Source organism: Elephas maximus, chromosome 2, assembly GCF_024166365.1.
Source record: "Elephas maximus indicus isolate mEleMax1 chromosome 2, mEleMax1 primary haplotype, whole genome shotgun sequence".
Lineage (NCBI taxonomy): Eukaryota > Metazoa > Chordata > Mammalia > Proboscidea > Elephantidae > Elephas > Elephas maximus.
In genome coordinates this window covers 81,304,105-81,319,430 of record NC_064820.1, presented here as the reverse complement: position 1 = coordinate 81,319,430, position 15,326 = coordinate 81,304,105, and the positions used below count along the sequence as shown (strand labels likewise).

At 38.3% G+C, this 15,326-nt stretch overlaps 1 protein-coding gene across 2 annotated transcripts in view; it reads right to left on the bottom strand.

Moving 5' to 3' along the window:
* IQGAP2 (IQ motif containing GTPase activating protein 2) overlaps positions 1 to 15,326 on the bottom strand; it is a 328,172-nt gene that overhangs the window by 44,593 nt on the left and 268,253 nt on the right. For both annotated transcript variants that reach the window (XM_049865807.1, XM_049865815.1), the window contains 4 exons: positions 15,008 to 15,077; positions 11,089 to 11,297; positions 3,735 to 3,884; positions 527 to 690 (listed from right to left, as the gene is read on the bottom strand). In XM_049865807.1, coding sequence (XP_049721764.1) covers positions 527 to 690; positions 3,735 to 3,884; positions 11,089 to 11,297; positions 15,008 to 15,077 — 593 coding nt within the window. The remainder of the gene's footprint in view (positions 1 to 526; positions 691 to 3,734; positions 3,885 to 11,088; positions 11,298 to 15,007; positions 15,078 to 15,326) is intronic.

Sequence of the window (15,326 nt, the reverse complement as noted above, 5' to 3'; positions counted from 1 at the left end):
GGTGCCTGGCTAATAATGCTTCGGAGACCCATAGTAACTAGCACAGCTTAAGGTATCAAGAAGTCAGGAAGGCAGTCAAAGTCCAATTAGTTAACTAAGGACAGTTCTCATGTTTTCAGTCCATCCATTATAGCTACTATATACATTTTTTTTTTTTAATATTAACCAAATCAGAAAACAAGTTAGCAAAAAGTAACTTAAGTTCCAGTAAGAAGGGAGGACTATTCAGCAGTCACTGCTATTCCCACCCCAACCCTACATTACTTCTTACAGCTCTGTTCTTGCAGCTCTGTTACAACTCGGGAAATTGTAATTAAGTTAAATTTCCTTGTTGACGTTCAATGTGTTTTTGATTTTCAGTTGTTGTGTATATGCGAAATGAAAAGTTAATTTAACATTAAACAAGGCATCATTGGTGGGTGAAAAACTATATCTAAATACATCTTATTTTAGTCAATCAGAGATAGCCACTACTAACAAAAGAATCTATTCATTGGTAATTTTACTTATATGCTTATATACATACTTTATTTCTTCCTCCAGGGCAGTTTTAAAAAGCTTGAGGAGTAGATATTCTTCTCGTTGGTTAGAAGCATAGTTATATAGTGTGAAAATAACAGTGTCCATAAATTTAGTTGACTTGTTCTGTGGCATTTGGAAAATCAGCTTAGCCAAGTATAAAGGATTGGTCTAAAAGGAAAGGAAAGAACGAAGAAGTAAAAACAAAACAAAACCCACAAAATTATAGTTAACATATTATTAAAGCAGAAAGTGGTATTCAATTCCCTGTCCTTCACATAAAGAAGAGACCTAGGACATAGTAAGGCTTTAAAAGGTGTCAGCTAGTGTTAATACTGTACCACAGAAAGCTATATTAGAAAGTTACAATAGGATTTAAAGGTTATATACATACTATAGGAGCACTGGTGGCGCAGTGGTTAAGTGGTTACGATTGCCAGCCAAAAGGTTAGCAGTTCAAATCCATCAGCTGCTCCTTGGAAACTCTATAGGGCAGTTCTACTCTGTCATACAGGGTTGCTATGAGTAGGAATTGACTTGACTGCAACGGGTTTGGTTTTTGGTTTTGGTGTACCTACTGTATGATATATTGTAACATATAATGTAATATATAATTAGGCCACATATACTTTTCACTGTTAATCCTTTGAGTCACATAATATTTTAGAGACACAAAACAGAAAGGATAGCCGGTATCAGAAGGCACTGGCAAGAAGAGACCAAGGGTTTAGCTAAATAGGCTGGTCTAGAAGAACTGATGGATGTATAGAAGGAAACACATCTCATCTACCCAGACTAGAAAGAATAAGATATATTTAAATGTGGAGACAGCGAGATGGGCATAATTTTCCTGAAGGACTAAGAAGGTAGGAGTGAGGTAGGGGGACTGAAAAGAAGGGTAATTGATAAAAGAAATGCCAGAAGAAACTGAGGTAAAGAAGAAAAAAAAAAAAAGAATTTAAAAGTTTGGCAGAAATGAAAAAAAAAAAAAAATTTGACTTTGAGCCCTGAGGGCTCCTCTGAGGATGAATTCCATTAGATGAAGCAACACCCTTCAAGATTATTTGGTTTTCTCTAGCAGTTCCACTACCCAGGTCAAGGACAGAAGAGAAAAAATAATATTTAGGTTATAGAGGGAGGTACTGATGCAGACACATTTAATACTCCCACTCTTCTTCCTTCTGATGAAAAAATGTTACTGTTTTTCCATACATGGAAACTAGTATTCATCCAACATACTCCAGCAGTTTGGCTTTATAGTGTTTAAGAAAACCCAAAGTATGGTTGACTTCACTACTCAGCTTTATTTTCAAGTTCATCAAGGATAGGCTGAAATTTAACAAATAAGAAGTTCAGGAGTACTTTTTCTTTATAGCTCTGTAATGATTCTTTTCCCACACTAAGCATATGAGGATTATGAGGGAAACTCAGCCTGAAGTTAAAGAAGCCCACTCATCATGCCTCTAGGCCTCTTACTTCCTCCTCAGATGACCTAATACCTCTAAATTTAGCCAAATACTGAAGGGACAAGTCTAAAACCTATCCTGGCTGACCAGCTGCTTTGCCTAAGCATTAGCCTAGGAGCCAAAGGAATGGGCATTTCTATTCTTTTCTCATTGATCTTGGGCTAATGTTTCAAAAGGAGAGAGGAGAAAAGGTGGAGAAAAATACATGGTTTCAAAGGATGCTTCAGCGAGACACTGAATGGTCATGCCGTGAGATGATCAGTTTTGGATTGACTGGGGGCTAAAACTTGGTGGAATTATTCTGAACATGCTCCTATGCTTTTACTCCTTTCCAATGAGCTTCCATTTACATTCATAAATACAATTCATAGGCCAATGTCTAAATTTCGACTTTTCATGCGACACAAATACTGTCAAAAGCTAAGACTGGAAAGCTAAATCTTAAAGAAGCTATCTAAGCTTGGAAGTTCATGGATGTCAAAAATGAAAAATGCCTAAAACTTCATTTTCCAAAGGTGGCTGACCACTAATCTGGTTACTGTGAGCCTCCTTTCTTTCCGGAAGGGCTGCGGATGTTAAGCAAGGGATTCCAGGCAATTCTGAGGGTTAATATTTTTCCTTCTATGCCGCCACCTGGCGGCTACGTGTGGTACCTACACCTGTCTGAAGAAAATGTTCTCCAATCTAGTATTTCAAGAGGGGAATTCTCAACTCTATCAAAATTAACATCTCGTCTCAATGGAGTCAGCAGCGCCTCTTATTTTCTGGTTTGGGGAACATGTTCACTGTTTATCTAATGCTAGTGACATCCTCAAGACTTAGGCATCTCCAGGCCTTGAAGGGATCACCACAAACAACAGTGGCTCCACACAGACAGACTTCTGACTCACAAGGAAGAACTACCGATCCACCTCTATTAGGAAAGTTTTCCTGTGAAGGGGAGGCTTATTTATACTCATCACTGTTGTTCACTCAGTTTCCTTTATGACTAATTGTATGTGCTGGTAGGGTGGATAGAGCGAATCAATGGTCAAACAAATCAACAACTGGCCATTAAAGTCCAAACATAACCAGTTAAACTTATCAGTTCTCATCAACAGTCTGGAAGCAACAGAAAACAACTACTCGTTTAAATTATAGTAACGCCATGAAAATAATGAAATATAAAGGCACACTATTTCCTAACCCTCTGGCTCTTTTCCCAAAGGAAGTAGGGTGGGCTGCTTGTGGTAAAAATCTGTTTTTCACATGCAGTTAATTTTTTCATGGTTGACAGCATCGGCTTCTGTTATTATTGGGTCTATATGGTTTTTGCAGAAAACTAACCACACAATAGTGCAGTTGTGAAGGGCTAGGGGTCTGAAGTCAAACTGCCTGGGTTCCCAAATCCCTGCTTTGCCATTTACTGGCTGTGTCTCAGTTTTCTCATCTGTAAAATGGGAGTAACAACAGTACCTATGCTGTCCTGGTTCCAAGGGTCATGGTAAGAATTAAATGAGAATTAAACTAAATAAAGCATTTAAGTTAAGAATTAATTTAAACAATTATTTAATAATAGATAATAATTATTTAATTAAATTAATTCTTAATAATTAATTGATTGATTAAATTAAAGAAAGCACTTAGTAGTTAGTAAGAGCTCAAAACACATACGCTATTACAGTTGAAGCCTGGGAAGTCAGTTTTTAACCACAAACATAGAAAGTAGTATTTATCAAAAACTCATAGTGAAAGATAAATAGTTCTTACCTGTAAAAGGTAAAACAGCTGTTGGTACGTTTCTAGTGCTTTTCTCCTTTCCTTACTCAAACTTTTGATTCCCTGGTTGTCTGTGTTATTTGATATTTGCATTTCTCCTCCTTTTTTCTTATTCAGCTTCTTGCTGTGTGAAACTACATCCTGTAAAAAATTTTGTGAAATTACAACTTATTCCTCTGATACTCTTTACCTCTTCCCTTCAAAGATACCCAGGAGCACACTTAGTTATTAAGACTAATTTTCCACACTTCCCTCATAAAGAAACAATGGGATAAAGAATGTTAAACATATTAAGGAAATCCAGCCTGGAGATAAACTTAACTTTTGTAATATTTATTCTCCAAAGCTGTACTCATTTGATCTTAAAATCTTATGCAAATGCCAAGATCATTCAATAGGGGAAAATTGGTCTTTTCTACAAACGGTGCTGGCACGACTGGATATTGACATATGAAAGAATGAAGTTGGATCCCTTACCTCACACCATATGCAAAAATTAACTCGAAATGGATAACAGGCTTAAACATAAGAGCTAAAACTATAAAACTTGTGAAAGAAAGCATAAGTATAAACCTTTGTGACCCTGAATTCTTGTTAGGTGCCCCTGAGTCGATTCCAGCTCATAGTGACCCCATATGAAAGAGTAGAACTACCCCATAGGGTTTTCTTGGCTATAATCTTTAGGGAAGCAGATCACCAGGTCCTTCTCACATGGAGCTGCGGCTTGGGTTCAAACTGCCAACTTTTCAGTTAGCAGTTGAGTGTCTAACTATCACACAACCAGGGCTCTTTAAGGAATCCGCCTTAAGGGAGATCATGTAAATCATAATCTGATAAAGGATTTGTGTCCGGAACGTATAAAGAAATCTTACGACTCCATGATAAAGAAGCAACTCAATTTAAAAATGGGCAAATGGTTTGAACATAGAACACAACCCAGCGATTTTACACCTGGGTATATATCCCAAAGAAAGGAAAATAGGTGCTCAATAAAAACTTGTACACAAATGTTCATAGCAATACTATTCACAATAACCAGAAGCTGGAAACAACCTTCAACCATCAACTCTTGAATGGATAAACAAAGCATGAGTTTTTATCATTCAGCCACAAAAATGAAGTACTGATACATGCTGCAACATGGATGAACATTGAAAACATGCTGAGTGAAAGAAGCCACACACATGAGGCCACATATTGTATGATTCCACTTATATGAAATATCCAAAATAGACAAAGTATAGAGACAGGAAGTAGTGGTTGCCAGGGGCTTGGGGGTGGGGGTAGGGACTTGGGGAGTGATTGCTAATGAGTATGCGGTTTCTTTCTTTTTTAAAAATTGAAATATAATACACATACCATAAAATTCATCCCTTTAAAAGTGTACTACTATCTACTTCTAGAACATTATCACTGCAGTTTCCTTTCAGGTAATAAAAATGTTATGAAATTAGATAGTTGTGGTGTCTACACAACCTTGTGACTGTACTAAAAACCACAAAACTGTACACTTTAAAAAGTGAATTTGATGGTATGCGAGCTACATCTCAATTCAAAAAAGCACTTGCAAAAAATGTAATGCGGAAATTAGAGATGGAAGGGAAAGGAATTCTCATTGTAAATTATAAATATGTAACAGGATTCATGCTTTTTTTCTCATTGTGCTCCTTTAACCATTTACCAAAAATCTTAGGAAACGTGTCTGGAAACACTGTCAAATGGCTGCTTCAGGTTATTATGTCCCCTTAGGAGTCGGAATTGACTTGATATCAGTGGGCTTGGGAGCTCAAAGGGTTATGACCAAGAGTAGCTCCTTTAGAACAGGGGTTAACAAACATTTTTACAGGAAACTATAGCAACAACTACATTTTATATCTCTTGTACGTATAAAGGGGTCGCTACGAGTCGGAATCGACTCGACGGCACTGGGTTTGTTTTTTTTTGGTAGGTAAATATAGGTAAACACGCAGATACACTAAATGAAATAATACTTACCCTCACTACTAGGAAACATTGATATTGTCTATTCTATCTTATTATACTTCATTAAAAAAATTAATCGTAACCCACTAAATCGATTTCAGGACCCAGTAACGGGACATGACCCATATTTGAAAGCCACTGCTCCAGGATGCTTCCCCTGCCACTTAACACTGGGTCACTGTCCCACATAGAACAAACAAGTCAGCCAAAACCCACTGCCGACTCATGAAGACTCCATCATCGTAACAAAGTTCCTTCTCTATAAACTTCTTTCTGTCTCTTAGCCCAACCCCCACATGAGGACTCTATTTGCTGCCACCATCAGGAATGCTCAACTGTTGATCCTTCGTGGGAGTGCTATGGGCACCTAGGGCACTATGCGGCTTTGCTGTGTTTGTACTGCAGGCCATCTAACTTCTCTGACATCTGCCCACCAAATGCCAGAAGGAGCTCCTAGTCATTCCGACAACAAAAAACACACCTACCTCCATTTCCAATTGCCCCTGGGGATGAGAACCACTGCCAGGACTTGCCTACAGACAAGCTCTAAATCTGCCTGTGGGCAGCCACCGCTTTGTCCCAGCATGCCCATTCTCCCACAGCTGAGGTCAGCACGTAAGTAGAAAAAACACCTTTCAGCTCTGGGGTAAGGTAGCTCCATGTTGTGGTTACATCTGTTGCCTTTCCAGGTTTCATTCTAAGTTTAGAGAGAGGCAACCTTGACTTACTTCTGTTCCCCCAATGGCTTATATGGGGAAGAACGAGAGAAGATTGACATTTCCGTAAAACAAAAAACCCGCAACAATTCTTCCCTTGCTTCACAAATAGATAAAGTATATTCAAACTGAAGAAGGGAAGTTTACTTACCACCAGACAGAGGTTAAGGGGAAGTCCAGGCAGTGGCTGCCTGCTTCCTCCATCTAAAAGAAGTCCTAGGATATCACTGGAATAAGCCTGGCTTAGAGTTCCAATTAATCCCCGTTTCCCCTCTTTAAATAACCAGTGATATGTAAAATACTCAACACCCTCAAATACGTGGAACGCATCGATCGCCTTGATTTTAAATATATGGCAGGGGATAAACTCTTATTACTTATAATCTGTCCTTCCCAACTTCTTTCAATGGAGGGTAGAGCAGGAAACTGGAGAATTTTTGTTTGTTTTGCTGTAGGTTTCACCTTTAGGATAATGGTTTCTGACAGAGACATGAGAGGAAGGGGGTGTGGTAGGCAAACTCTGGGGTAGGGCTAAATTCCTTTCCATTAGAAATAGAGAGACTTGATGAAAGAAAATCGGGGAGAATAATCCGGCAAAAGGGACAATGGCACAAACGCTGAGCCCTTGAGTGGTAAAGAGAGAGGGGGGAGAGCCAGCGGCTACGCAGCTGGAACAGAGCCTGTCTGCTGGAGATCCAAGGACAGAGCAGTGTACTCCAAGGGGTAAACCCTTCTTTCTTCTTGCCTGTGGAATTCTGCCTTGTGCACTAATACTTTTGTGTGAATGGAAGTTTGCTTAGGGAAGCTGGAAGAATGGGACAAGGGGCCAACTCAGGTAGGGATTACAAACAGAGGCATATACTTTTTATTAATACAAATTTAATTTTCCTTATTTTTGCTCAAGAAATATTGAACATTCAAAGAATACTGATTTGAAAGAGCAACAATATTTAGCTTGCTTAAGATATTTTCACATCTCAATGTCACCCTGCTTGCCACCATCTTTTCCCTTCCCCTGAAAACAGAGCATCTGCATGCAGGTAATAGGATATAAATTTTTTTTTTTTTTGTAGAAGGTGTTGCTGTTATTAGGTGCTATCGAGTTGGTTCTGACTCATAGGGACCCGACGTACAATCAAGTGGAACGTTGCGTGGTCCTGCGCCATCCTTACAATCGTTGTTATGCTTGAGCCCATTGTTGCAGCCACTGCATCAATCCATCTCGTTGAGGGTCTTCCTCTTTTCTGCTGACCCTCTACTTTACCAAGCGTGATGTCCTTCTCCAGGAACCGATTCCTCCTGATAACATGTTCAAAGTAGGTGAGACGAAGTCTCGCCATCCTCGCTTCCAAGGAGCACTCTGGTTGTATTTCTTCCAAGACAGACTTGTTTGTTCTTCTGGCAGTCCATGGTACCTTCAATATTCTTTGCCAACACCATGATTCAAAGGCGTCAATTTTTCTTTGGTCTTCCTTATTCATTGTCCAGCTTTCCAATGCATACGACGCGATTGAAAATATGATGGCTTGGGTCAGGCACAGCTTAGTCCTCAAAATGACATCTTTGTAGAAGGTGTAGAGTAGTACAAAGGGCTTGGGCTTTGGAGTCATAAAAACATGACTATCTTCAAAGCAGAATCAGCTTTGTGACCCTGCACACGTTAAACCTCTCCAAGTCTCAGTTTCCTAATCTATAAAATGGGTTTAATAATCACAATCTTACAAAGTTGCTGTAAAGATTAAAAACAATACATGTACAGCACGTAGCACATTTTTAAATGAAGAAAACATGGCTCAGAGAGGTTAAGTAACATGGACAAGGTCACATGTTAATAAAATCAATAAAATAGTAACATTCAGTAATAAAATCAATCTCAATCCTGGGCTTACATCGGCATATCTGTGCTCTTATATGATTTGTCACGCTCATAAATGAGAACTCTGGCACTGAGATTAAATATTAGTTTCAGTTTCTGTTTAGTCAGAGTGGACTCGAAGGCAAGAACAAGTCTGTGTCTACACCACATCTTTTCTTCTTCCTTGGCTGCTAAGCAAATTCCATTTCAGTTGTTTTGTCTCTCCTTTTCCAAACCATTTTTTATGCCTAAAATCAACGTTAGCCACTTCAAACACTCATTGACGTTCTGAAGTTTTGAGGAGGAATGCCAGTTTTAAAAGAATTGTAGGACACTTGGCTACCAGAGAGAGCCACAGTTGCCACACGAGAACCGAGCCACTTCCTCCTCCCCTTTAAGACCGTTTTCCACATGAGAACCGAGCCACTTCCTCCTCCCCTTTAAGACCGTTTTCCACATGAGAACCGAGCCACTTCCTCCTCCCCTTTAAGACCGTTTTCCACATGAGAACCGAGCCACTTCCTCCTCCCCTTTAAGACCGTTTTCCACATGAGAACCGAGCCACTTCCTCCACCCCTTTAAGACCGTTTTCCCCCACTAAGCATGTACTCGTTGTTTAAAAACAAGCCAACAGGGAAGCAAGATAGGTTCTAACTCTACCACCCCCCCAAAAAAAAATCACTTAATTTTTTTTCTTCTAGCTTTTTTACAATAAATAAAATTATACTGTTTTAGGTATTATTTTCTTCTCTACTTATTTTATTGCAAACCTTTTTCTGTACCCTTAAATAGTCTTCAAAAACATTACTTGTATTAACTCTCTAACAAACATGTTAATTCTATCATCCTGTATTTTTACTGCTTTGGTGTTTAGGCTGTTTCCCACTTTTTCACTACTATATATAAAGCTTCAACGAACAACTTTATTTCTGAAACTTCAACGGCACTCTTCTCATCTTCAAACCAAAAATGTTACTATCGATAATAAGACTTAGGGCTAGATATTTTAATACTCACTAGTTTAACTTCTGATAAGTGATAAGTTTTGGTATCTGAAAATGTAAGTTGAAAAATTAACTTTGTCTCAGTGCTGTCAATTAGTAACAATTTTTTAAAAAATCTGGAACAGTGATAAAGCTCTGGAATGCTGCCATGGCTGTAATTCTACAAGGTACATATTATTTAAGCTATTCGCTGTTTTGCAACTAAGCCTTTCTTCTTAGGGTAAGACATTTCCTGTTTACAACTTCATGGGAATAGGGTAAAACAGCAGACTAAGCTTACAAAAGGCAATCTCTGAAAGACCTTCTGGAATACATTATACTTTAAAAGTGCTCCTATGTGTCAAATAATACAAATCCATTGCTATTATCATTTTTTTAAAGAAAAAAGTACTATTTTTTTTTTTCTGGATAACACAATAAAAATACAGAACATTTCAATTATAGCTTTAATCCTTAATATTTAGAAAAGATTATCATTTCCTATTTTATAAGCTGCTGTATCCTCATTTCCCCTTCAGCTATTTCACTGGTGTCTCTGTGAGGGCTGGAGGGCAGAGGGGCACTCAGATGCCCACTTAGCCAGTACAGCCCACTGTAGCTGCTCATCTCCCAGTTTTCTAGAACCACGAGCTCAGTCTCTAGACGTTGGCATCCACCTATGAGAGGCTGTAGCTTTCTCTGAGCATCAGGAAGGCCAGCTTTCTCCCTGACCTACCAGTTTTCTGAGAACTGATGTGGCATATTGGAAAGGAGTAGGGACATGGAGAGATACCTCAGCCTGGAAATTTCCTGTTCTTGGGTAAAAACAATACCTTTCACACTGTTTTATGAGCTCTGGCATTGGCAGGTTTCACTAAGAAGGAAACTGTGGCTCATTTATTTAGATGCTATTATTGGGGGAAGTACCATCCTGCAGGTAGCATTCTGAAAACATATACAAGCGGGGCACTCCTGGCATTGAATGGGTGGGGCCTGGGGATGTCAGATGCCCTGCTGACCTGCAATTTGTGGGACAGTCCTGCATAAACAATCATCCCACATTTTCCATGGGAGAACTTTCCAAAACCTTCCTGGGTGGAAGTTCATGTAAGTCAAAATTCTGTCATTATCTGAGCGGGGTATCTAATTGTTTTACGAATAAGCATGATACATTTCCCCCCATAATTTTAATAGACATTTAGCTTTCTAGGTTTGTAACTGCTGTGTAAACTGGAGGGAGATCACACTTTGCCTACTGTGACCTTTACAGAGAACTGTTCTCCACTTAGGGAAACGAGATCATGACAGCTATACCACACACCTGACCCAGTCTCGTTTGTGCCGCTCTTGCTCGTGATTATCCTGTGAAGAGGCTAAGCTTCTAGCAACATCACTGTATCTTTTAATGTAGCCAGGCCCAAGTATTTTCATACTGAAATATGTATTTTTACTACAAATTACTTTCTTTTTATTTCTTTTGTATTAATATAAAGGCCTTGGTCTTATTATGAAGGTAGAACACATGGGGTTGCCATGAGTTGGGGGCTGACTCGACGGCAGCTAACAGCTACAACAGATACGTAATATACATAAAATTAATCTCAGAATGATAAAGGAGTCTTACAAAATAAAAAGGGGTCATAAAATTCTCCAGGTTTAAAAAACACTAATTTGTAATAAAAATGATAAATGAATATTGACCAACTCATTCTGGATTTCAAATGAGCTTGGCTGGACCAAGGTGTTGTGGTCATGTATCTGTGCACCTTCTCCCTTCTGGGGCCCACACTCCCACAAACTGCACTGACCTGCAGTGTGATCCTGTTCTTCACCAGGAGTCCAATCTTGATGTCCATCAGGTTGAGGTCTTTCTCCAGCTGTTGGTTGGCTCTGATTTTGGTCACCACTTCTTCCCTTAATCGGGCTACCTCCAGCTCCTCTTGGAAATCTAAGTCACTTTGGTCCAAGAGGTGTACAAACTTGCGAATTACTGTCAGCGGTGGGTTTTCGGAACCAACTGCAGGGAAAGAAATAGGCATGATTTCATTTGGCACGCTTACTGTGACCTTTACAGAGAATTGTTCTCCATTTAGGAAAACAAGATCATGACAGCTATACCACACACCTGACCCAGTCTTGTTTGTGCCGCTCTTGTTCGTGATTATCCTGTGAAGAGGCCAAGCCTCTAACAACATCATCGTGTCTTTTAATGTACCAGGCCCAAGTATTGTCATATTGAAATATGTATTTTATATGTATTTATGTATTTAATATATGTATTTCATAAGGCAAGCTTATTATCAACAGGAAGAAAACCAGGTCTTCAAATGAAGTATTACCCAGAAAAAATACCAATGAAAGTACTTGGTCTGTGGAGCAAATCAATCTGCCCCATGAAAAATCTGGTTGAGAAAATGAACTGATCATTTAAATAAATGCACACCACTGATAATGTCTAGAACAACTATTTTCTATTTATGTAATACTCATTTATCAGCACTCTCTCACACTGTTCCCAGGACTCATGGCCTGAAAAGATGGTATTATCTGTGTCTTACAGATGAGAAACCCAGGAAGAGAAGTTAATGTAAGCTACCTCGGCTCCACAAGCTTAGGGCTGAGCCAGATAAGAGATTTATGCTTGTGTTACAGGCAACAGAAAGTGGTTTCTCGCAGCTCAAAAGACCTCTGGGAAAGAGCAGGAAATAAGCAAAAATTAGAAAAGGTCAAAGAAGGGAGAACTGTAAAGGCCACATAGGATCTACTGGAATCACAAGTGGGACAGGTGTTCTGCTTGGTAGGAAAAAAAAAAATAGAAATTGAAACTTGATCACTGTCCCTTCAGCACTGACCATGGAAGGGTGCTCAGAATCTAGATGTTTCACCTCAGTCATCTAGGTGGGTATTTTCATATAAATTCTCAGTTTCATATAAATGGCTAAACTTATAGTTCTTCATATATTGAACATTACACATTAATTCCCTAGCATACTGATAATTGCAAAAAAGAAAATTTTTTTTTTTTTTTTAAACGTGTTTAGTGACATCAACTCTGGGTAAACTGCAGGAATAAACTCTCTGGACCTTCAAGGATGAAAAAGTATTCGTCCATGACTTGAAAGATCCCAGTCCAATCATGGCAACCTCAATAACCTTCCTCTGCTTTACATCTAAGGTGCTTGACACTCTTCCTTTTTACTTTCAGCTTGGTTCTGTGGTATTTTGACACTCAAGAAATAAAAAGAGTTAAACAATTAACAGCACGAATCCATACTGAACAACCAAATATTGAATTCTCTAGATTACTACTTTTCCATCTCTGATGGTCTTCATTGGAGAAGTTTCCTTAGATCATGGGACCCTTCATCTTCTGATCACTGAGGCCCATATGAATTTATTTTCTTTCCATTTCTAGCAAAGATGCTGGTGCTGATGGGGCCATTTCAGAAAATGCCTGAGTGATGCAGTAGAGCTCATTGACGTAATGAGGATGACAGAATACCAGCCACCCCATTTATTTCTAAAGTTGAGGGTTCCCTTTTCTTGCCCCTAAGAATGTGTATCTTTGTATGTGCTAATACGCTTGTTAGAAAAAAAAAAACTAATATTTTTAGCTATGCTAATTATTATTACTGCTCAAATTTAACATTTTCCCTATTAACTCTAGGCTTTTTGACATCTTCCTTTTGGGAATCACTGTGTGGTATCCTAGCTTCAGGAAATCACACAGCTTCCGTGACTTTCCAGTGTCTGTGCGAGCTTGAAAGCATTCAGTGCCTTTACAAAGGGCAAGGATGATGACAGGCGATGATACACTAACAAAAATTATCATGTTTTTTCAGATTTCAAAAAAAGGACTTAGTTTTATAATGATGTTCAGTTAAAAAATGAAACTTTACAGTTCATTTACCAACAGTCATCCTATTTGCCAAAGCCCAGAGTTTATTCACTAACAAAGTTTCTATTCAACTTTTATGCTTTAAAATAAAATTGCCCAGATTTTAAAAACTGAAATTTGTTTTTCTCTTTATAATGAAAAAGAAAAAACCACAAATGTAAGTTTCTTAAAGGAAAAATATCACCACACCTACCTATCAAAACATGTTGCCCAGAACAAAACAAAAACCAGCCTTCATTCATTTGGAAAATATATTCTTAATTGTCTTGCACGTGCAAAGACAACAGCACACCTATTTCAGTGCGTTAGGGCTCAGAAAACAAATCTCCTACTTAGTATTCTTATAAAAAAATTTAAATACCTCTACTAGTGGAGAGATGAACTTCGACAGTTCCAAAGAGGAGAAGCTGTGGCATTGAAAAGACTGGCCAACCTTTCCTTAATCTTTTTGCTTACTAAATTCTGGAAGCTAGTGGGGTAGGGTATTCTTGAGTAGATTCTATAGGTTGGAAGCAGAACCTGGGCTCCAAAGTTTTCCTAGGCTTTTCCTTAACAGGTATCCAGGAAGATCTTTCTTGAGCCATGTACTTCACCCCAGAATTCACATAGACGCTGGGCAATAGAAGATTCTGGCTAAACTACTTACTAGACATTGTGCTATGAAAATTACTAAGCAGTGTTTTATTTCTTCCAAAAAAACAAAACAAAACAAAACAAAAAGACATTCTTGGAGAGTACAACACAATGGCTATTTTCATTACTAAGAGACTCAAGTAATGCTTTTTTTTAATCCTTAAAAACCAAATTTGAATGACCTGAATATATTAAAAAAAAATTGGGCAGCACTAATAAATTTATCTAGGAACCCTGGTGGTGTAATGGTTAAGTACTCTGCTGCTAAGCAAAAGGCTGATGGTTTGAAACCACCCAATGGCTTTGTGGGAGAAAAAGCTGGCTATCTGCTTCCATAAAGATTATAGCCTAGAAAACCCTATGGGGGCAGTTCTACTCTGTCATACAGGGTCACTGTGAATACAAATCAACTCGATGGCACCTAACAACAATAACAATACATTTATCAGCAAACTCTTCTTGACTTAGTCTACAGCAGGTGCACGTGGTTGTGAAAATTAGAATGTTCAAAAATCAGTATTAGGGGATAACATTCACTAGGTAAAAAATAATAATAAACAGAGTTGGGACTGTAAGGAGACAGCACAAAATGTGATGTTATTTCTAGGTTATATTTTCTCTTTTGGATATTCAAACTTTCTAGTATATACTAGTAGTATAAGAAAAAAATATTTAAAAGCCACAGCTACTGTGAAAAGTTCATAATTAAATTACAAAAAAAAGATATTTGTAGTTATCTTGGGGAAATGAGAACATCTTTATCCCCCCTTCTTCTCATTCATATTTCCAAAATTTCTTATGTGAACATGTTAAGTAAAGGGAAAAAAATCATAGGCCAATGAAACAACTCAAATGTAAACATATCTTCTAGTTAACTCTTTTGCATAAGATTCCTGACTCTAGCTTAAATTTAATATAAAAAAATGAGCATTTATGTCAGTTCCATTGTTTTCTGAAGAAGAAATTAAACCCATCCCCCCACTTATCCCTCCTTTCTGGAAGGACAGAAAGGCCCATTTCCTATCACCACATGTTCCTTGTATACCAGTCCAGACCCTGGGGTCTGAGATCATCAAAATCTACTGGAGACAAAGTGTCCTCTGTTCCTGGTGCATACTCTGAGTGACTAAGATGGAAACAACTTGTCCTTGTCCCGTTTATAAGAAATCCATGTTCTGTTTCAGAATCTCACTTACCCAATGTTTTGTAGTCATCTCTAGCTTTGTTTGCTCTCAATAGCGACTGTATTTTCACAATTTCATTTCTCTGTAAAAGATTGAGACAAGGCATGATTTCCCAGAGTCCTACCTACTCCGCGGTAGAGCTCCACCAACGCAGACTCCAGTATTTTAGAATTGACAGTATTTAGATGTGGTACGTGCAAAGTTAATTTTTCCATTTTCTTTGAAGAAAGGGTCAAATAAACTAGCAAAAAGTATAAACAAGATTGTAGGAAGACTGCTTAAATAAAGAGATCTAAAAGGGGAAAACAACTTTAGCACAGAAATTAGATGA